The 20399-nt window shown below is 40.0% G+C and overlaps 1 protein-coding gene across 1 annotated transcript in view; it reads right to left on the reverse strand.

Moving 5' to 3' along the window:
- Nucleotides 1-20399, reverse strand: part of LOC134212997 (kinesin-like protein CG14535) — a 501209-nt gene that overhangs the window by 197323 nt on the left and 283487 nt on the right. The window contains exon 7 of the mRNA XM_062691425.1: nucleotides 12607-12829. Within this exon, the coding sequence (XP_062547409.1) occupies nucleotides 12607-12829 (223 nt within the window). The remainder of the gene's footprint in view (nucleotides 1-12606; nucleotides 12830-20399) is intronic.

A 20399-nucleotide genomic window follows, 5' to 3' on the forward strand; every position in this document is an offset into this window, starting at 1 on the left:
AGCTCTATGATAATTAAAAGTAGAGCAGATTTCAAACGTCACAGGAAGGTGAACAGAGTCAAAGTCAGCATGAGTAACCAATTGGCCACACAGCTGACTTGAATTCGTTGAAACTAAATCAATTGCAGAAGGATTTCGACTGTAAGAAAAACAAGTTGAACCATTAAGATATTGAATAGTATTATATCCCGCAGAACAATTTTCAAATTAGATTTTACCATTGAAATTGCTTTGATCATTATTCCATGAACGGTGTTTGGTATTGAAGTCACCAATTATGGAAAATTTCGATTTGTTGCGAGTTAGAATTTGAAGGCACATTTAAATTTATTGGAATCATCTCTCACAGGTCAAGCGTCCTGGGCGTCAGAGGTTCCACCACAAATCATGCATTTAGTATCCATGTGGCAATGTTTAGTTACGTGACCACGCTTTTGGCACTTATGGGTGGGGTTTCGGAAATTTCCCCCAGGCCTGCGGAAATGTTCCCATGTAACACGGACATGGGACATAATACAGGCCTTTTCCAAACTTTTCATATTATTTAGTTCACTTTTGAGAAATACCACTCTGGGAGGTATCAGAGCGAGATTTCTTTTTCATCTTCAATCCAAGTAATTGAGAAATTTTAATTTTAATCTCATCCAGTGATTTATCATCACTGGGAAGACCTTTCAAGAACACTTTGAACAATCGCTCAGTATTGTCGTCGCATATGAAGAATTTGTACCGCTTCTCAGTTAAATATTGAAGAAGACGTTTGCGGTCGTCAAAGGATCCCGGCAAAACGCGGCAGTCACCCTTTCTGGCAATCTGATTCTGAATGAAACCTTGATGCCCTGAAGGTTACTCAAAATCTCATTCCTAAAACCAGAAAACTCGGCAACAGATACCACAATTGGCGGAATCCTTTGCTTTTTCGCGTGGATTGAACACCAGGGCTAGAGGTAGATTCGACTTGCACAATTTCGACATGAATCAAATCGAATTGATTGCTCAGTTCGATAGGAGAAGAACTATTTTCAATGTTAGAGGAATAATGTGAAGTCTCCAGCTTCCTTCTATTTTTTCTACGCTTTGGCAGGACAGTCTTGAATCCTTGTTTTTTAGAAGGAAATGGAGAATTCAGAGACTCACCTTTCCTCTTGTTTTTATTAATGCTCATTGCTTAGCGTGGAGACGTGACCTTCTAAGAGGTTTTTTCCCAGAACGGAATTTCACTTCCGCAAACGGGTCCTACGTAAAACGAAGGGACGGGTCCAAGCAAAGATCGTAGCGGGATCAGTAGGTACAAATAGATACTTTCGATGAACGACAGTTTCTACCAAAAGACCTGTTTGGTCACATGATATTTTCGACCGTATGTCGTGTAAAATCCATGTGACTCGTTTGGCAAACTCAACTGAAATTGTGTTTTCTTATTTTTGTTTTTCTGGTTATCTTCAGGCGGTCTAATTTTCGGTCCACGACTGAGGGGCCGTACACTTATTACGTAAGCAATTTTTTTTTTGGGTTTTTTGACCCCACCTCCCCCCATGTAAGATTTTTTCCATCCAAAAGATTTTTTATTTCTATGGCCCGTAAGATATTGACAAACTCCCCCTCCCCCCATAAGTGCTTACGTAATATGTGTACGGCCCCTGATAGGAACTCTTTACATACGGTTATCTGACAAACCTTTTAGTACACAAGTCGATCGGCCAAATTTCGCCAATTAATCAAAGTTTGAGGCACTTTTTGAGCAAAAGGGTACGTACATGATAGGGCAAAATTTTTAGGAAATTGGAATACATTTTAAAAATATAAATTATAATGTTAAATTCCATCCGAGTGCAATAATTTTCGTATTTACAATAGATTTTTTTCCAATTTAAAGGTTCAAGATTGGTCTAGCACTGGTAATCCTCTCGTGGTCATAGAGATAGGGGGATAAGATTCAGACAAAAACACAATTAAACACATTCAAAGCCGCAAAACAAAATGAAAACTATAGTTTGGTTTATGAAGATCAAAATATCATTGTTACAGTACAACGAAGGTTATAATAGAATTGACACCAAACAAAAATGTAACTACACACATTTAAAGGGAAAATGACAAATGCAATGAACTTCTCCCTTGGCTTTTTATATAATTTTTTTCCCGTCAGTCTAGAACCACAGTCACAGTCTTTTAAACGCAAACAATGTCATTCTTTGTAACTATCCTAGAAACGGTATAACAAGCATAAAAATCACAGCCCTAGTGAGAAGAACAACATTTCAGGCATGATTATGAGTGGCTAATACAAATAAATAGAAAAGAAATATCGCTCGTTTGCAATCGAGAGCATACACGCCTCGTCTGCCTTTGCATTCCATCGTCAGCGAAGTTGAGCTCCCCCTAATCGCAGACATTGTGCACCAATTCCAACACGTCTGGCTCGATCGGAATGAACCGAAACCAACTCCATAAACACAACCATGTTATTGCCATTATAGGACCATTGTTGTGAGCGTGTATTGGGCGGTAGTGGGGTGTGGGTAGTCACCGGAACTCGGTCAGGGATAAAATATGTGCGAATCTATTCCCGGCAACCATTCCGGCCTTCCGTTGTTGGTTGTTGGAAGGGCGACTAACTTATCAGCTACGCTTGCATTTGTACCCTCATCATCATCGTCACTACAAACTTCTAGGCTGCAAACGGAGAAAAGCTAGAAGAATTCTTTTCTATGCTCTCTCAGCTGGAGTTCGCATTATTCGTAAATCCAGAACCCCAACTGCGAAGAAAATTCGTTCCACACTTATGTCTCGTCCTGTTGAAGTGTTCCCCTGCAGGCACAACACACGATGGAAACGAAATTATCCTGATACTTTGGAGCGTCTTCTGTCCATAGTAGCCTCCCTTGGGGATTGGACTAGGAAAAAAACAGCAAACTATTCAATTTGGAGCACCTTCGCTGCAGGACTTCGGAAAGTAGTCTCTTCTCCAAATTTTCCGCTGGAAGAGGTGGCTAATAAATTCGATCGCTAACGACCGTTCGACATTCAAAAGGGCAATAACAATAACTTTAATTGAGTGACTATTCACTGGTTGGCGTTTTCGGCGGTTTCGACACACCGAGCTCGACCAGAGGCACGAGGTGCGGCAGCCTTCTCTTTTGTTGATGATTCTATGGGAACCTGAACGTTCATTTCGATGTGCTTCGGGAAAACTGCCACCGGCTGTCTGGCCCAGGATGAATGGCAAATGAGACCGGATTGGTGCTTTTGCGGACCAGGTAATGAATATGTAAGTGGAGCAATGGAATTCAACTTGTGGATTTATTTGTTTAATGGAGTTTCGTTCGATTAGCTGTCTCATAGCGATACGAACTAATAAAAGGTGAAGGCGTTGTCTAGGAAAATCTTTGTCAGTTCCTTCGATTTTTTATTTGTAGTAGTAATATTGAAAAATAAACGTTTTTAATTAACATCGTTAATTACTGTTTCAAATTTCAGTCATAGCATCAAAAGTTTTGGAATTTGCGAAACAAAAAAACTGAACGAATCGTGTAAAGGGACACAAAAAAATATTTATACCACCTTTACATACTTGTATTATTTTCAAATTCCCCTTAGATAGGGCATGTCTAATTCACTACCGTCAGAAGATTTTTCCCTATTCCAGTGTGCAATAGAGCACAATACGTACATATTTTCCATCTTCAATATAGAAGCCCGTGGCTCGTCTCATGCAAGGTTCATCGAGCACTACTATCAGCTTGTGAAGCTGCGGAAAAAAGGCGACAAACTGCATCAGGTTTCACTCTAAACAGCCAAGCACTCGTAGCAAAAGTAGCAATCCACTTGAGAATGGGAGGGATGCAAACATTATTCGCATTCTGTACAGCTTGCGTTTCCACTATGCTATGTTGCTATTGTCAAAGAAACGAAGTACCTACTTTTCTTGAATTTAGTACGTGCAAATCGACTCCTTTTGAGTGTTGTGGAAAATTGTGGTCTTAAACGTAACTGTTTCGGTATGTTTTCTTTATTCTTACCAAAAAATGTGTTTTAATGCTTTTCGCAGATCTTTTAGATCTTGTTCTTCAAACAACGCTCAGGCGGTTTATCCTTCCTTTGAATATTTTTTTCTATACATATATTATTTTTGGAACCACTAAGAGGGTTATGTGTTAGATCACACTCCCCCACACAAGTAGTTGTGGATGTGCTTGGAGGGAAAAGTACAGAATTTTCTCCCGGCACTTAAGAGTTTATAAATGCGAAAATGTTTGCTTATATGAGTTTTTCCTACGGCTGCTTCGGCTCCGTGTCGTACCGATCGGATTTTATTTTTCTCTACAAACTCCCCATTTGTTGCGGTCCTTTGTTGCCATTGCTGTGTGCTGCAGCGATGCTGAATCCGAGGTGCTCTATCAAACTGGAGAGTGCCACCTCTAAGTGAGGTCGTATTCAGGCACTGGCAATCAACTACTGGGGACGATGATATGTGGAATGTATCGGAGGTGGCCGGGCGGCTCACCCGGAGAGGTTCGGTAAACCAATTTGAAATTCAGATCCATTTAGACACTCGAGACACCCACTTCAGTTAAATGCTTTGGCAGCTACTTTTGCTTATTGTTGTTTGTTTGTTCGTCGGATGCTTGCTCATAAAACATGTATTCGATCACATTTGGCAAAATGAGAAGATTTTTTTTTCAACTGAATTGGACAATGTGTAGATCAATATTGGAACTTCAATGCCTTTTTATGTTGGAATTAAATCGTAGTAGTGTTTTGAGCAGTTGGGGATACGATTCTACGAAAGGAAAAAAACGAAGAACAGAGTTGTGCTGTCTAGGCTTTTAGCCTATTCAGATTAAGGGCATTTACGAGTTATTGGAAGTAATAACTGATAATAAGAAATTAATGAAAATAGGATGAGTGAACTTTGAAATCAAGATACGTTGTATCATGCCATTGCCATTGCATTGCTTGACTTGACAGCACTTACGAAACCACCATTAGTACCGTTTGCTGTGAATTAAGTGTTGGAATTAACGCTTTCATGACTATTTGATGATAACATTGTCTACCAATATGAAATGTAATTTTTATTTTCACGGTATTTTGAGAATCAAAATTTGGCATTCATCAGCTAAAGTATTATTATCTTTTTATTTTGTTTATTTTTGGCATTTAGTGCTGCTTCAATGCTACTATTTTAGAAAGACAAATTGCCATGTCATACTATTTTCAGCTAAAAAAAAGAGATTTCACGATCACGGGACCCTGCTGAGCCGTGCTGTAAGATGCGCGGCTACAAAGCAAGACCATGCTGAGAGTGGCTGGGTTCGATTCCTGGTGCCGGCCTATTTTCGGTTTGGAAATTGTCTCGACTTCCCTGGGCATAAAAGTATCATCGTGTTAGCCTCATGATATACGAATGCAGAAATGGTAACTTGGCTTGGAAACCTCGCAGCTAAAAACTGTGGAAGTGCTTAATGAACACTGCGAGGCGGCAATGTCCCAATGGGGGATGTAATGCCAATGAAGAAAAAGAAGAAGAACAATCAAGTTACTAAAAATATACTCAAAAAATTAAGTATAGAGAGTTTGAGTTTTGCTCTGATAATATTATGTTCCAATCCAATAATGTTTAAGATCATTTAGTAATCTAGGTTTGATTATTTAGTAGTTTATCAAGAACTCATTCCACAGGCAGAATTTGGTGATGTGTTGTATGATGGACTTCTAGAACCTTCTACAACTCTGTCTGTTAGTACGATATTTAAATTCCACTAATAACAGAGTTATATTGCTAGTTGTAGTAACTTTAATTAAATGATTGAAATTCGGCTGCGTGGCAGTTCATAACATGGAGTTTTCTTCATGCAATTCACGTTGATCCGGTAGCAGATGAATCCAGTTAGTCGAAAGGATCTGCGTTTTGAGCACACATGTGCCAACAAACAATAAGCCTGATGACACCAACTATGAAAGCCTTTATTAGGCCTTAGTAGGATACCAGTAGAAGCAGAAGTATTAGAACACAGAAGGCGTTTTTACCCCCAAACTCCTTTTGTTATTCAACCATAGTAAAGAGCCACGCAAACGTATCCTTTTTTTATTTCTCATAAAAAGTTAGTATAGGTGCCTTAAATGTCAATTTTATTTCTTGCGTTTGTTTTTTCTCAAGTTCAAAAGTTGGGCTATTATGATTAAAACAAGGACTGAGAACATACTACCTCGAGCAAAACATGTTGAACTAAAAATTGACAGCGCTATCAACAAGCTTAATGTACAGAACATGACAGTTGAAAGGTGTAGCTAAACAATGCCATCAGCATAGTAGCGTGCATAGGAGATATCAATGAATCTGGCATCACCAACAACTAATAGAAGACTATGCGGAGAAATCACAGTTGAAAAAATATCGCAAGAACTGAGAAGCACTGCGTCAAAGTGGGGCTGATTATTCATATAATTCAATATTCTCAGTCATCAAACCCGTTTGCGAATTCGAAGAAATGCACCACGTCTGAGTTTTGCTCTAAAAAGCGTTTGGAAATCTCTGGAAATTCGAATGAATTTCCTCTGGAAATTCGAATGAATTTCCTCTGGAAATTCGAATGAATTTCCTCTGGAAATTCGAATGAATATCCTCTGGAAATTCGAATGAATTTCCTTTGGAAATTCGAATGAATCTCCTCTGGAAAATCGAATGAATTTCCTCTGGAAATTCGAATGAACTTCCTCTGGAAATTCGAATGAATTTCCTCTGGAAATTCGAATGAATTTCCTCTGAGAATTTCCACTTGAATTATAATTCGAATTATAAATTTGAATGAATTTCCTTTGGAAATTCGAATGAATTTCCTCTGGAAATTCGAATGAATTTCCTCCGGAAATTCGAATGAATTTCCTCTGGAAATTCGAATGAATTTCCTCTGGAAATTCGAATGAATTTCCTCTGGAAATTCGAATGAATTTCCTCTGGATATTCGAATGAATTTCCTCTGGACATTCAAATGAATTTTTCCTGGTAATTCGAATGAATTTTCCCTGAGAATTCGAATGAATTTCCTCTGGAAATTCGAATGAATCTCCTCTGGAAATTCGAATGAATTTCCTCCGGGAAATTCGAATGAATTTCCTCCGGGAAATTCGAATGAATTTCCTCCGGGAAATTCGAATGAATTTCCTCCGGGAAATTCGAATGAATTTCCTCCGGGAAATTCGAATGAATTTCCTCCGGGAAATTCGAATGAATTTCCTCCGGGAAATTCGAATGAATTTCCTCCGGGAAATTCGAATGAATTTCCTCCGGAATTGAATGAATTTCCTCCGGAAATTGAATGAATTTCCTCTGGAAATTGAATGAATTTCCTCTGAATTCGAATGAATTTCCTCTGAATTCGAATGAATTTCCTCTGAAATTCGAATGAATTTCCTCTGGAAATTCGAATGAATTTCCTCTGAAATTCGAATGAATTTCCTCTGGAAATTCGAATGAATTTCCTCTGAAATTGAATGAATTTCCTCTGGAAATTGAATGAATTTCCTCTGGAAATTCGAATGAATTTCCTCTGGAATTGAATGAATTTCCTCTGGAAATTGAATGAATTTCCTCTGGAAATTCGAATGAATTTCCTCTGGAAATTCGAATGAATTTCCTCTGGAAATTGAATGAATTTCCTCTGGAAATTCAATGAATTTCCTCTGGAAATTGAATGAATTTCCTCTGGAAATTGAAATGAATTTCCTCTGGAAATTGAATGAATTTCCTCTGAAATTGAATGAATTTCCTCTGAAATTGAATGAATTTCCTCTGGAAATTGAATGAATTTCCTCTGGAAATTCGAATGAATTTCCTCTGGAAATTGAATGAATTTCCTCTGGAAATTGAATGAATTTCCTCTGAAATTGAATGAATTTCCTCTGGAAATTGAATGAATTTCCTCTGGAAATTGAATGAATTTCCTCTGGAAATTGAATGAATTTCCTCTGGAAATTGAATGAATTTCCTCTGGAAATTCAGATGAATTTCCTCTGGAAATTCGAATGAATTTCCTCTGGAAATTCGAATGAATTTCCTCTGGAAATTCGAATGAATTTCCTCTGGAAATTCGAATGAATTTCCTCTGGAAATTCGAATGAATTTCCTCTGGTAATTCGAATGAATTTCCTCTGGGAATTTCCACTTGAATTATAATTCGAATTAGAAATTTGAATGAGTTTCCTCTGGAAATTCGAATAAATTTCCTCTGGAAATTCGAATGAATTTCCTCTGGAAATTCGAATGAATTTCCTCTGGAAATTCGAATGAATTTCCTCTGGAAATTCGAATGAATTTCCTCTGGAAATTCGAATGAATTTCCTCTGGAAATTCGAATGAATTTCCTCTGGAAATTCGAATGAATTTCCTCTGGAAATTCGAATGAATTTCCTCTGGAAATTCGAATGAATTTCCTCTGGAAATTCGAATGATTTTCCTCTGGAAATTCGAATGAATTTCCTCTGGAAATTCGAATGAATTTCCTCTGGAAATCGAATGAATTTCCTCTGGAAATTTGAATGAATTTCCTCTGAAATTTGAAATTGAATGAATTTCTCTGGAAATTTGAATGAATTTTTTCTCTGGAAATTTGAATGGATTTCCTCTGGAAATTCGAATGAATTTCCTCTGGAAATTCAGATAAATTTCCTCTGGAAATTCGAATGAATTTCCTCTGGAAATTCGAATGAATTTCCTCTGGAAATTCGAATGAATTTCCTCTGGAAATTCGAATGAATTTCCTCTGGAAATTCGAATGAATTTCCTCTGGAAATTCGAATGAATTTCCTCTGGAAATTCGAATGAATTTTCTCCGAAAATTCGAATGAATTCCCTCCGGAAATTCTAATGAATTTCCTCCGGAAATTCGAATGTGTTTCCTCTGGAAATTCGAATGTATTTCCTCTGGAAATTCGAATAAATTTCCATTTGAAATTAAAATGAACTCGCCGTTGTCGTGATATATTGATTCATCGGAAACATCGCTAGATGACATCAGCATCATAAGAATCGATCGAAGGGCATTGATGAAGGCTTCATTGGAAAGGCAGGCTCAATCAGTGCTAACAAAAGGCATCGTCGCAACCTGAAACGTAGCAACAAGTGATAGCTATTGATACTCGTCGCATCGTCTGTAACTAGTACGACGCGACACTTTCCTTCGCAGTGCAACCAAATTGTCATAAAAACATCGACGCTCGAAGACATCATTTTATTATTCATTATTGTTATTCAAAAATGTGAAGAAGTGTCTATAAAAAATCTCATAATTATTGGTTGCACGATTTTATTTGTGATAGGCCTGCAACCTGGAGAAACCGAATAGGTTTGGCATAGTTCAATGTTGATGTGCTTCATTTTACCGTTTTTATATGACGTGAATGGCTACAGTCTGCTTTGGACACAACCATTATTTCTTCTAAGGAAGAGAGAACAGCGCACCGCTGCCACTTCTTCTTCTTCTTCTGTAATAGCTCTACTAGTTCCTACTAGAACTTGGTCAGCTTTTTAACTTAGTACAGTATATGGTTACGCCAGAATTTTTGAGCCCATAGTGCGATCCGGCCAATTGTCAATAGGAAACAATGGGATAGGATTCTCCGTCGAATACATTTTGTTGCGAGCACACCGGTTAAGGATAAGTATACCTAAAATATGAGTGAGTTTTTTTTGCGCTCATACATTCATAAACACACATACACACGCACAGACAGACTGCTGCAGGGCGACAGGGGACTCGATTCATCCCCTGATCTACTCGATGCTCCAACCAGTTTTTCTGTTTCTTTCTGTATATTTTTTTCATATGGAAACCCCATTCGAGCAGGTGGAGAGCAGATCGATAAAAATACATTGTGGGCTTCGTGGTCGTGCGGGTAGCGACGTCCACCGACTAAACGCATGTGCTATGGAGTGTGGATTCGAATCCCGCCCCGGTAAGTAGGAAACTTGTCGTAATCGAAAAATTCTCCACTGGTCCACTGGGTGTTATGTGTACTGTCCGTTGTCTCTCATGCTAGGTATTAAAGTGTCCAGTGTGCACGACCTCTGGTCGAAGACGGTGCTCCTATCTTTGTTTATCATCTCAGTTCGTTGAGCTGATTCGATTGGTACATAACACTATGGATCTTTGGTACTCGTTTAAAAAGTTTGCTTTTGAAGCGAACGTATAGCCTTTACGTGTACTTAGTATACGAGAGAGGCAAAAACATATCGCATTTATAAAGCAATTAAATGAAAAAAAGAAGAAAATATTCATTTGTCATGAAAAGAGATAGTACTATAGACCTATGTGCCGAGGTTTGTCAAATTTACTCACCCAATGGATTTTGACATTTGAGCGGGATGTTCGCTCGAATAAAAGTTCATTTTGTGTTCATTATATGACCCGGAAAGTCCATCTTGCGTTGGTGTATCGCATTCGTATATTCATCATATGGTTGTAACTTTATAGATACGCTTTCCAAACCATCGTATGAACCTCCGCTGGTTTCAAATGACACTTGATTCAGTGCGTGGAATCAACTTATTATTTACCATAATCACCGAAATCAAAATACGCGTTAAAAATTATTAATCGATATTGGAGTTCGAATTTATGTTTCTTAACTCTTTAATGATTTATATAGCAAAGTCAATTGATAACAGCATTAGTTTTCAGGCCCCCCTTTGGAAGTTACTTTCAATGGTAAACGTTTGACTAAACTTCCATGTGTACTCAGACTCACTGTACGAGAAAGGCTAGAAATGTAAAAACAGGAAAACAACTTCAAACAATAAAACATACAAATAGAATAAAAATGGCAAAGTATCACGTTCCTGTCAACATTAACTGAGTTTCTCGCTGCAGCACCATCCCTGCGCAAGCCACACTAAGTTGATACTTTTCTATTCCCGCAACTAACTTAACTTTCGCCATTCGTTTCAATTCAACTAATGGCGAACAATTCACGTGCTTCCGGGTTTTCTTCCGACCGGGCGGCTCCTTCATCACAGTGCCGTGCAGCAGCTGTCGTGCTTCTTCTTCTTTCCACTTCTTGCCGCCGCCAGTTGGTTCGTGTTTCCAAAAGCATGAAATTAGCTTTACAACTTTGTATGAGGACGAGAAGAGCGATGCGATGCCATGCTATTGGGTTGTTGTAACAACAACAACAGCAGTTAAGAAACGTGCCACGTCATGACATCTCTCCGGCTCCGGCTCAAGAATTGTATAAGACTGCTGCTGGGCGACAGGCGACTCGACTGACCCCCTGATCTCCTCGATCCTCCAACCAGCGTTTCTGTTTCTTTCTGTATATTTTTTTTCATATGGAACCGAAACCCCCTTTAGAGCAGGTGGAGAGTAGATCGAGAAAAAAAAGTGTACCTTTAAGTGTGCGATGGAGCAGGAAAAATCTTATGACGTGGTTTTCCTTCTCCTCTTGGTTGGTTGGTTGGCTGGTTGGTTATTTCAATTCCGGTTATGGCTTTTTCTTTGGTTGGTGACTTGGTGGACACAAGCAACAATGGTAAGTTGTACACCTGTCAGAGTTGTCAGAGTAATAAAAAGTAAATAAAGTGACGGCTGGGACCAGAGCTGATGAAGAGGTGCTTGTTTTTTATCTTTCTTTTTTTTGGCTGAGTTCATCTTCAAAGTCATCTTCAAAGGGATACAGAGCGTATGAAATATTGGAAGCATTAATCGAATATCAAAAGTATTACAAAACCATAAATTAATATTCGCGAGTATCTTTATCTTACAGTCTCTGCAAGAGGACAGGCTAAGGATATTGTTTGCACTTTTTTGACTCTGTTATACTCCGGCCAACGAATACACCGTCACCGTCTAAATCTAATCCAATGTGACGCGGCAAGTGATGTTGCTGAACCATAAAACAAGTAAAGCCTTTATTTCCAGTTGTATTTTGCCGCAGATAAGACCCCAAAGGATTAAATAAATATCTTGGGTGGCTCAATGTGAAATTGGTTACCGCACGTTGTATGTTTGCAACTATTCCAAAACTTCTTTATTCTATCAGAGCATCAGTCAAACTTATGTCCTCCACAGCTTTTATAATGGTACTTCTTGAACTAGTAATTGTTCTTTGTGAAATTGAAACTTTGTATTAGTTGACAGGATTAACAATAAGACTTTGTGTGTGAAAATATAATAAAAAAGTTTCTCTTTCTGGCGGACGCTTCTTGCCTTTCTGTCCAGGATAACTCTTCAAAGTGGTACCAGACATCAATTGGACGAGTGATACCAGAACACAATGGAACGACAATGTATGTGCTGACTAGAGCAGTGCAGTGTAAGTAAATTCAAACAAGTCAGTTATCTAACCATGATGAAGAATCGGCACAAAGCTGACAAATTTGGAACACCCTCTTCCTGAAGCATCTTAGTAATGGAAAGCTCACACGATAGAAACATGAGATATAAAGTACCGGCAGCAGTGAAACAGTTCCAACATCCACAATCGAAATAAAAATGAAGTAAAAATGCTCCACCGGAATCCCATCACAGTTTGTCGCAGGAATTGGAAAATAAATCGAAAAAAATGACCACCCCGCTCTGCCATCCCCATCCGGGCCCTTTCACCTACCTTGCCGAGTCCAACGATTTCTCGGTTGGCCATCCGTCGAGCCAATCCTGCCGGCACCGGCGGCGGTGTCCGCTGAATTGCACCGCAGAAGCCACCGATTTCACCGCCTCCGAGTGCACTCATTTTGGCCGTCTGCTGCTGAAGGCTCTGTGGCAGGGACGATGCCAACGAGGAGGCTTGATGGTGGTGGATCGCACTGCCCGAAGCTAAGCGTTGCGCAGCTCTGAAATGAGGGAAATGGGGGAAAAAACGGATGAGACTTGAAATGGAAAACGGATGAGAAAATTTCGAAATTGTTATTTAATGTTTACGTTGAAAATATTGAATTGGTTTTATATGCGCCGCTGTTTCAGTATTCGTTACGGTGGAGTTCGGTGCGAATGAGGAATGGGAAATTGCAACCGGAGGCCGGCATAAGCGGACGAATGATGAGAAATAAATCAATTAGCATTTTATTCCATTTATACGGTTCAACACTTGCCTAATGAAAATTGATACCGGACCACATGGGGAATGGAAACTGTCTGGGTCTGTGGCATTATTGATGCAGGTTAGAATTGACGGAATGGCTGAGAGTATAAATTTCGAAATCACAGCCTGGTATTCGTTTATTGTTTTGTCTTGCAAAATAATACCATTATCTTCTGATATCTCATTTCTTGTTTTTATTACACTTTTGAAATATTTTTTTTTTACAATTGACATTATTTCCCAATCCGTTGTCGTTTGTTTTTTCGTAACTTTTCCTACTAGGTGTATGATAATTGAAATAAAATATTTCCACCAATCTCACTTGTTTTGTTTCAACTTTTTTCTTTTTTCTTAATTCTATTCATTCATATAATTCACAATAATATCCTAGATCTGACAATCGATTCAAATTATTCATCTTGATCAGAGCAAAAAAACAATAGTAGAAAAAAAACTTTATTATGAATGACAACCGACAACCGCCCGATGCTTTCTTTTAGGGAACTTTTTCTTCAAGCTATTGCTGCTGTGTAAGAGTTTTTCAAGTAGCACACGTTAAGAGCTTCTTCGCAAACTTTCCTTTCATATGCGGCGGTAGCGACCGACGACATAGCTCTCGAAATAATAAAAAATGCGAGCGACAAACCTAACCAGTTCACTCTGACGAAACATTATGTTTTTGTCAGAACTTGTTTCGCTTGATGGCGAGCCACTTGAGGCGGTTCCTTCTTTGTGTTCATCCAAACCCAACCACCTTAGCTCATCCTTCCTGGCTACCCAACCCCCACTACCTCCTCCGGCCTGTCATGTTGAACAACGACCAGGCGGCTTATCGTGGTCCTGTGCTGGGGTTTGGGCGAGAAACAAGACATCAAGAATGGCGTAAAATCTGACCCACGCGTCCGACAATGAAAAAGTACAAAATTAAACAAAAAGCAGAGGGGACGACCAACGAACGACGACAATCCATCTTGTTTCTTCGGAGGGCCTTTTACCCGGGCCACCACCTCTAACCACAGAGACGGGGCCGGACCACAAAAGTTGGATTCGTGCCAAGAAACTTTCCTTTCCTTACGATCGGCGACCGAGGATTTCCTGCCGTGGTCCGGCGGTGTTTCGCGAACGTTGTCGTCGTCGTAGCCTTTGGCTCTTGTTCCGCTTCGATTGCCACCTAGGCGACCACCGACCGCTTCCCTACCATAGCAGTATAGTGACCACGGTGGAAGTTTTGTACGCCTGCTCACGGAAGTGACAATGATGGAAAATACATCTGACAGCTCGGCTGAATGAGTTTTGTATTGTAAGTTTGCTACTGGTTGTCAGTTCTTCGTTGAGAGCTTTCGGAAGCACGGTATTAGCTTGGATGATTTCTAGAAAAGTTGATTGTTTTACGAAGAAAAAAAAAAGCTTTTAGCTGTAAGATAAAGCATAAATGCAGGTCCCCATACTGTTAAGCATAAGCACTAGTATGAAACAGTTCGCACAGATTCTTGTGGTACAAGCCTAGACCATTGCAAAATGGTCCCAGAGCTGAATCTAGCAAGAAAAATATTGGCGCCCAAAATATTAGTTTTAGATATAAGGCGTCTTCGGGATAGAAAAATTACCAACTTATTAATTGTTACATATAGACCTATACTATGTTCCACAAAGTTGTAGAATGTTTAATATTGAGCAACTTTGCTGAATAAACCATATTTCCATCAATTATGGTTCACAAAATATGAGTTTTTTAAATAAATACGTTAGGGCGGTCCCTAAAAATCGGTTTATGGTGGGAAAACTGACATAGCGTTTTTTGTTTAAAGCGTTTTATTTGATTTTAAAAAAATAATAATTTTCAACAAAAAACGGCTAAAACTTTTAAATGAACGAGATAAGTCCACATGTCTTCAACAGAAAAGTGTGCCAATAAAAGTTCTAATGATAGCTCAAAAAAGTATTCTTCAAAAATCAATACATGAAAGTATATTAAAATAGAACCGAGATTTATAAGGAAAGGAAAGATCGATCAAAGTAGGCTAAGTAAAGTAAAATTGATTAAACTGTTTGGCAGATCTGACACCGTAACACAACTTCGATGTCAGCGGCACACCAGTGAAATTTTCTTGCATTTTTTTGGATCTAGTTTATTTGCAGGAACAATAAATTGGTTCTTTTCAGGACCACCATTTTATAGAAGGGATGTTTGTTGTGTAAAGAATGTTGTTCAAAGTGCAAATTAATCGCATTGCAGCAACACCCGAAAGTGGCCGTCCGTAGCAGAATCACGAACGCGCGTCGGAGGGAGATGCTACAAATATTTATTCGCATGGATGGCATCAAGGGCAACCAAGTGAAATTTCTTCAAGATTCTGGTTTAGTTACTGTTTGTGAATGGGAAGGCGAATTATTGGAAAACAATCCGTTCTTTTAAGTATCACAATTTTATAGAAGCGAAGGTTTTACCGAGACGAATTTTGTTTAAAGTGCAAATCATAATCGCTTGGTGACAACAGAAAGTTGCCGTCGGCAGCAGAATCACGAGCGCGCGATAGAAGGAGAAGCTTAAAAAATGTATTCGCATGGATGGAAATAAAAGCTGCAACTAGTAGACGGAAACTATCTGCCATCACCGCAAGCGATTAATTTGTACTTTGATCAAAATTCGTCTCAATATTGAGGAAGTGCCTTCCACTCAAGGTAACATAGGGACACGGCAGGTATTTTCGTCTGTTCGTCATAGTCTCGAAAACCAATAAAAGAGACGTTTTTTTGTAAAACTCAACGCACCAAGTCGTAAGCTCAGGAGAAACGTTCTGCTATAGTGGAGTTCTAGCAAATGTACGTTGCTTTCGTTGGTTTTAGCCCCTATGACGATGGACGGAAACACCTGCCGTGTCCCTATTTCATCTGAAGAAAAGGAATTTCTGAAGGGAAGATAAAGATCAACCTAATTGTGACGTGAATATTTCATAAACTACAACATGTTTGTTCGAAACAGATCAGATACTCATACTTTAACCATACTCATATTTTAACCAACAAAATAATAATACTTTAGTTAACACTAAAATCCCCCACGTAATACTTTTTGTATGGAATATACTATTTTTTGTATTAAGCGTAACGCTCGGCTTGACCCCCTCCCTGCTCCTCGAGTGTTAGGGGCCCCACACACGCTCCGATGTGTTGTACAACTTTGGCTCCACCCCCAGAATGGTCTGTGGGCAAGTTGTACGACTGTCGGACAGACGGTTTCAAAGTTGCAAAGTTGGTCGGATGAAATCAAAACAGTTTGATTTTGCTCCGACTTGTGATGGGCGGAGTCAAATGTTATACAACCAAGTTGCATTGTGTGTGGTGTTGTTGTACAACACTGTTGCTTTCAATTCTTGTGGTGGAATACCCAGGAGCAGAAAATGATTTTTGCGATAATACAGCAAATATAATAATATGCGATAATAATAATTATAATAATAATATAATAACAATTGGATAATATTAGACCTGTGCGCCGCTGGTGATTTTCTTGCGCCGCCGCCGTATGTAAATTGACCAGGCCGCTTGGCCACTAGGCCCCTTGTTATACAGCGTATGCTCGGTCAAACATATTTTGTTCTAAAGCCGCCTGACAATTTAATTATTAAAAGAATGTCCCACATTTTTCTTCGGGAATTTATGGAAATGCTCCTATAATACCAATAGATATTCCTTCAAGAATTTCAGAGTCAGAGATTTTATGAAAAATTCCATATGAACTTAATGCGTAAATCCCTCTACTATCAGAAACTGCCTGGAGATTTTTTTTTGGGATTTTCGGCGGGAAAATCTGTGATTGAGTAGGTAATGTTTGTTGAGTTGGAGAAGTAAAGGAACTCCAGAGAGAACTTTTATAGAACTTCTCAGAAACATTGATTGCAGAATTACTGATAGAATGTCGACGGACCATATCTTAAAAAATCCAGGGAAGTTTTCGGAAGAATTCACGCTTGAAATTTTGGAGCAACTTTTAGTGGAATTCATTGACAGATTCTCAGAAAAAATTCTAAAGAAATTTTGAAGGATTTCCTATGGAAAATCCACAGATTGAAAGTGAAAAAACTTTCGAAAAAATTTCAGAAGAAATACATTGAGGAACTCCCGGAGCAATTCATTGAGGAACTTCCGAAGGAATTCCTTGAGGAAATTTCGGAGGAATTCCTTAAGGAACATCCAGAGGAATTCCAGGAAACACTTTTATGGAGTTCCTGGAGGAACTTCCGGACAAATTCCTGGAGAAGCTTCAGGAGGAATTCCTGTAGGAACTTCCGTAGAAATTCTTTGAGGAAATTTCGAAGGAAATCCTTGGATAACTTCCGGAGGAATTCCTGGAGGAATTTTCTGTGGAATTTGTGGAGCAACTTCTGGGGGAATTCCGGAAGGAACTACGGAGAAATTTACGAGCAAATTCCTGGAAGAATTTCCGGAGAAATTCCTGATGGACTTCATGGAAGGAATTTGCGGAGGAACTCCGGGAGGAATTTCCGGAGGAATTCCTGGAGGTACTTCCGTAGGAATTCCTGGAGGAACTTCCGGATGAACTTCCGGAGGAATCCCTGGAGGAACTTCCGGAGGAATTGCTGGAGAAGCTTGCGGAGGAATTCCTGGTGGAACTTCCGGAGGAAATCCAGGAGGAACTTCCTGGAGGAATTTCTTGAGCAACTCCGGGAGGAACTTCGGAATTCTTGGAGGAATTACGGAATTCCGGGGGGAACTTCCGGAGAAACCCGTAAGGGAACTTCCAGAGGAATTCCTGAAGGAGCTTCCGGAGTATTTCATGAAGCAATTTCCAGAGGAACTTCCGGAGTAATTCTGGTAAGAATTTCTGGAGGAACTCCGGGAGGAACATCCGGGGGAATTCCGGGAGGAACATCCGAAAAAACTTCCGGTTGAATTCCGGGTTGAACTTACGGTGCAATTCCTGAGGAATTCCTGGAGGAACTTTCAGAGGATTTCCTTGAGGAATTTGCAAAAGAACTCTGGGAGGAATTTCCAGAGGAACTCCGGGAGGAACATCTGGAGGAATTCCGGGAGGAACATCCGGAGGAATTCCTGGAGGAACTTCCGCAGGAATTTCAGGAGAAACTTCCAGAGGAATTCCGGAAGGAACTTTCCGAGGAATTCCGGGAGGAACTTCCCGAGGAATTCCGGGAGGAACTTCCCGAAAAATTCCGGGGGGAACTTCCGGAAGAATTCCGGGAAGATTTTTCGGAGGAATTCTGGGAGGAACTTGAACTTGGAACTTTGGAGGAATTCCGGGAGGAACTTTTCGAGAAATTCCGGGAGGAACTTCTGCAGGAATTCCAGGAGGAACTTCCATTTGCATTCCGGGTGGAGCTTCCAGAGCAGTTCTTCCGGTGTGATTCCTGGTGGAACTTCCTGGTGGAATTCCGGCAAGAGCTCTTGGAGAAATTTCCAGAGGAATCCCGGAAGGAACTTCCGGAGGAATTACGGGAAGAACTTATGGGGAAATTCAGGGAGGGGCTTCCGGAGGAATTCCGAGAGCAACTTCCGGGAGGAACATCTGGAGGACCTTCCGCAGGAATTCCGAGAGTAACTTCCGAAGTAATTCTTGGAGGAACTTCGGGTGGAATTCCGGAAGGAACTTTCGGAGAAATTCCTGTAGAAACTTCCGGACAAATTCCAGAAGGAACTTCTAGAGGAATTGCAGAATAAACTTCTGGAGGAACTCCGGCAAAAATTTCCGGAAGAACTTCCGGAGGAATTCCAGGAGAAATTCCGAGATGAGCATCCGGTGGAATTCCTTATAAACTGTGAAAATCCGATTCCAATACAATTCAAATCCACTTCCAATCCAATCACAATCAAATACAATTGCAACTCTAAACAAATTTCAATCGCATTCCAATCCATCATCACTAAAATTCCAATTACATGCCATTCACGTTCCAATAAAATTCAATTCAATCCACAATCCACAGTATTCGTGAAACAGCACCATACACATCAGCATATACAGAAAGAAAATAACTAAATATTACGTTTGTTGGAGTTTTGGTTGTACCAACTGTTCGTCAGACGGTTGTGCAAACTGAATTAGTCGCACAAACTTGGGGGCGGAGTCAAAGTTGTACAACATGTCGGAGCGTGTGTAGGGCCCCTTACGTAATTTAACATTTAACGACATAATAAACAGTTCCTCCGGGAATTCCTGCAGAAGTTCCTTCACAGGAATTCCTCCAGCTGTTCTTCCACAGAAATTCCTACGGAAGTTCCTCGAAGAATTCTTCCGGAAGGTCCTCCAGGAATTCCTCTGGAAGCTCCTTCAGGAATTCCTCCGGAAGTTCATCCAGTAGTTCCTCCGGAAGCATCTCCAAGAATTTCTTCGGAAGCTCCTCCAGGAATTCCTCCGCAAGCTCCTCCAGGAATGCCTGCGGTATTTAATCCAAAAAAAAATCCAGAAGTTTCTCCAGCAAATCCTACAGTAGTTCATCCAAGAATTCCTCTGGTAGGTCCTCCAGGAATTTCTCCGTAAGTTCCTCAAAAAAATTCTCCGGGAGGTTCCATCCGGAGTTTTTTCCGAAAACTCCTCCATGAATTTCTCTAATATTTTCTCCAAGAATTCATCCGGAAGAAATTCCTCCAGAAATTCCTCCAGGAATTCTTCCGGAAGTTCCTCCAGGACTTCCTTCGGAAGCACCTCCAGGAATTCCTTTGGAAGCTTCTCCAGGAATTCCTCCGGAAATTCCTCCAAGAATTTCTCCGGAAGTTCCTTCAAGGATACCTACGGAAGTTTCTCCAAGAATTCCTTCGGAAATTCATCCAGGAATTCCTGCGGAATTTCTTCCAAGAATTCCTGCTTAATTTCCGCCGGGAATTCCTGCGGAATTTCTTCCAGGAACTCTTCTGGAATCTCCTCCAGCAATTCCACGGAAAATCGACCATCGACCGTGTTCAAATGTGCCCGACCGTTGAGACCCTCTAAGGACGAAGGTTCCTTTTTTCCCAATTCTGGATGGAAGACAGGTGGCTAACTTAAATTGCGCCTGTGAAGGACGCTACTAGTAACGACTTAATAAAATAATTGCCAGTTACCCAAGTACAACCGTCGGCCAGTGATGAAACAGTGTGGAGGGGGTTTATCATCGCTGGTAAAGCGACCAAATTTTCCCTCAACCCAATCGTGTCGAATTAAAGAGTTTCCCGGAGTTGATTTCGGAGCCAACCTTTCCAGTAGAAAAATACTACAAAAAAACTACAACGAAAACGTACTACATTAAATAATTTCACTTAGCTTCACTTCATCGGGACCACAAATAACGAGTAGAGTACATATATTT

This window comes from Armigeres subalbatus, chromosome 2 (assembly GCF_024139115.2).
Source record: "Armigeres subalbatus isolate Guangzhou_Male chromosome 2, GZ_Asu_2, whole genome shotgun sequence".
Taxonomy (NCBI): Eukaryota; Metazoa; Arthropoda; class Insecta; order Diptera; family Culicidae; genus Armigeres; species Armigeres subalbatus.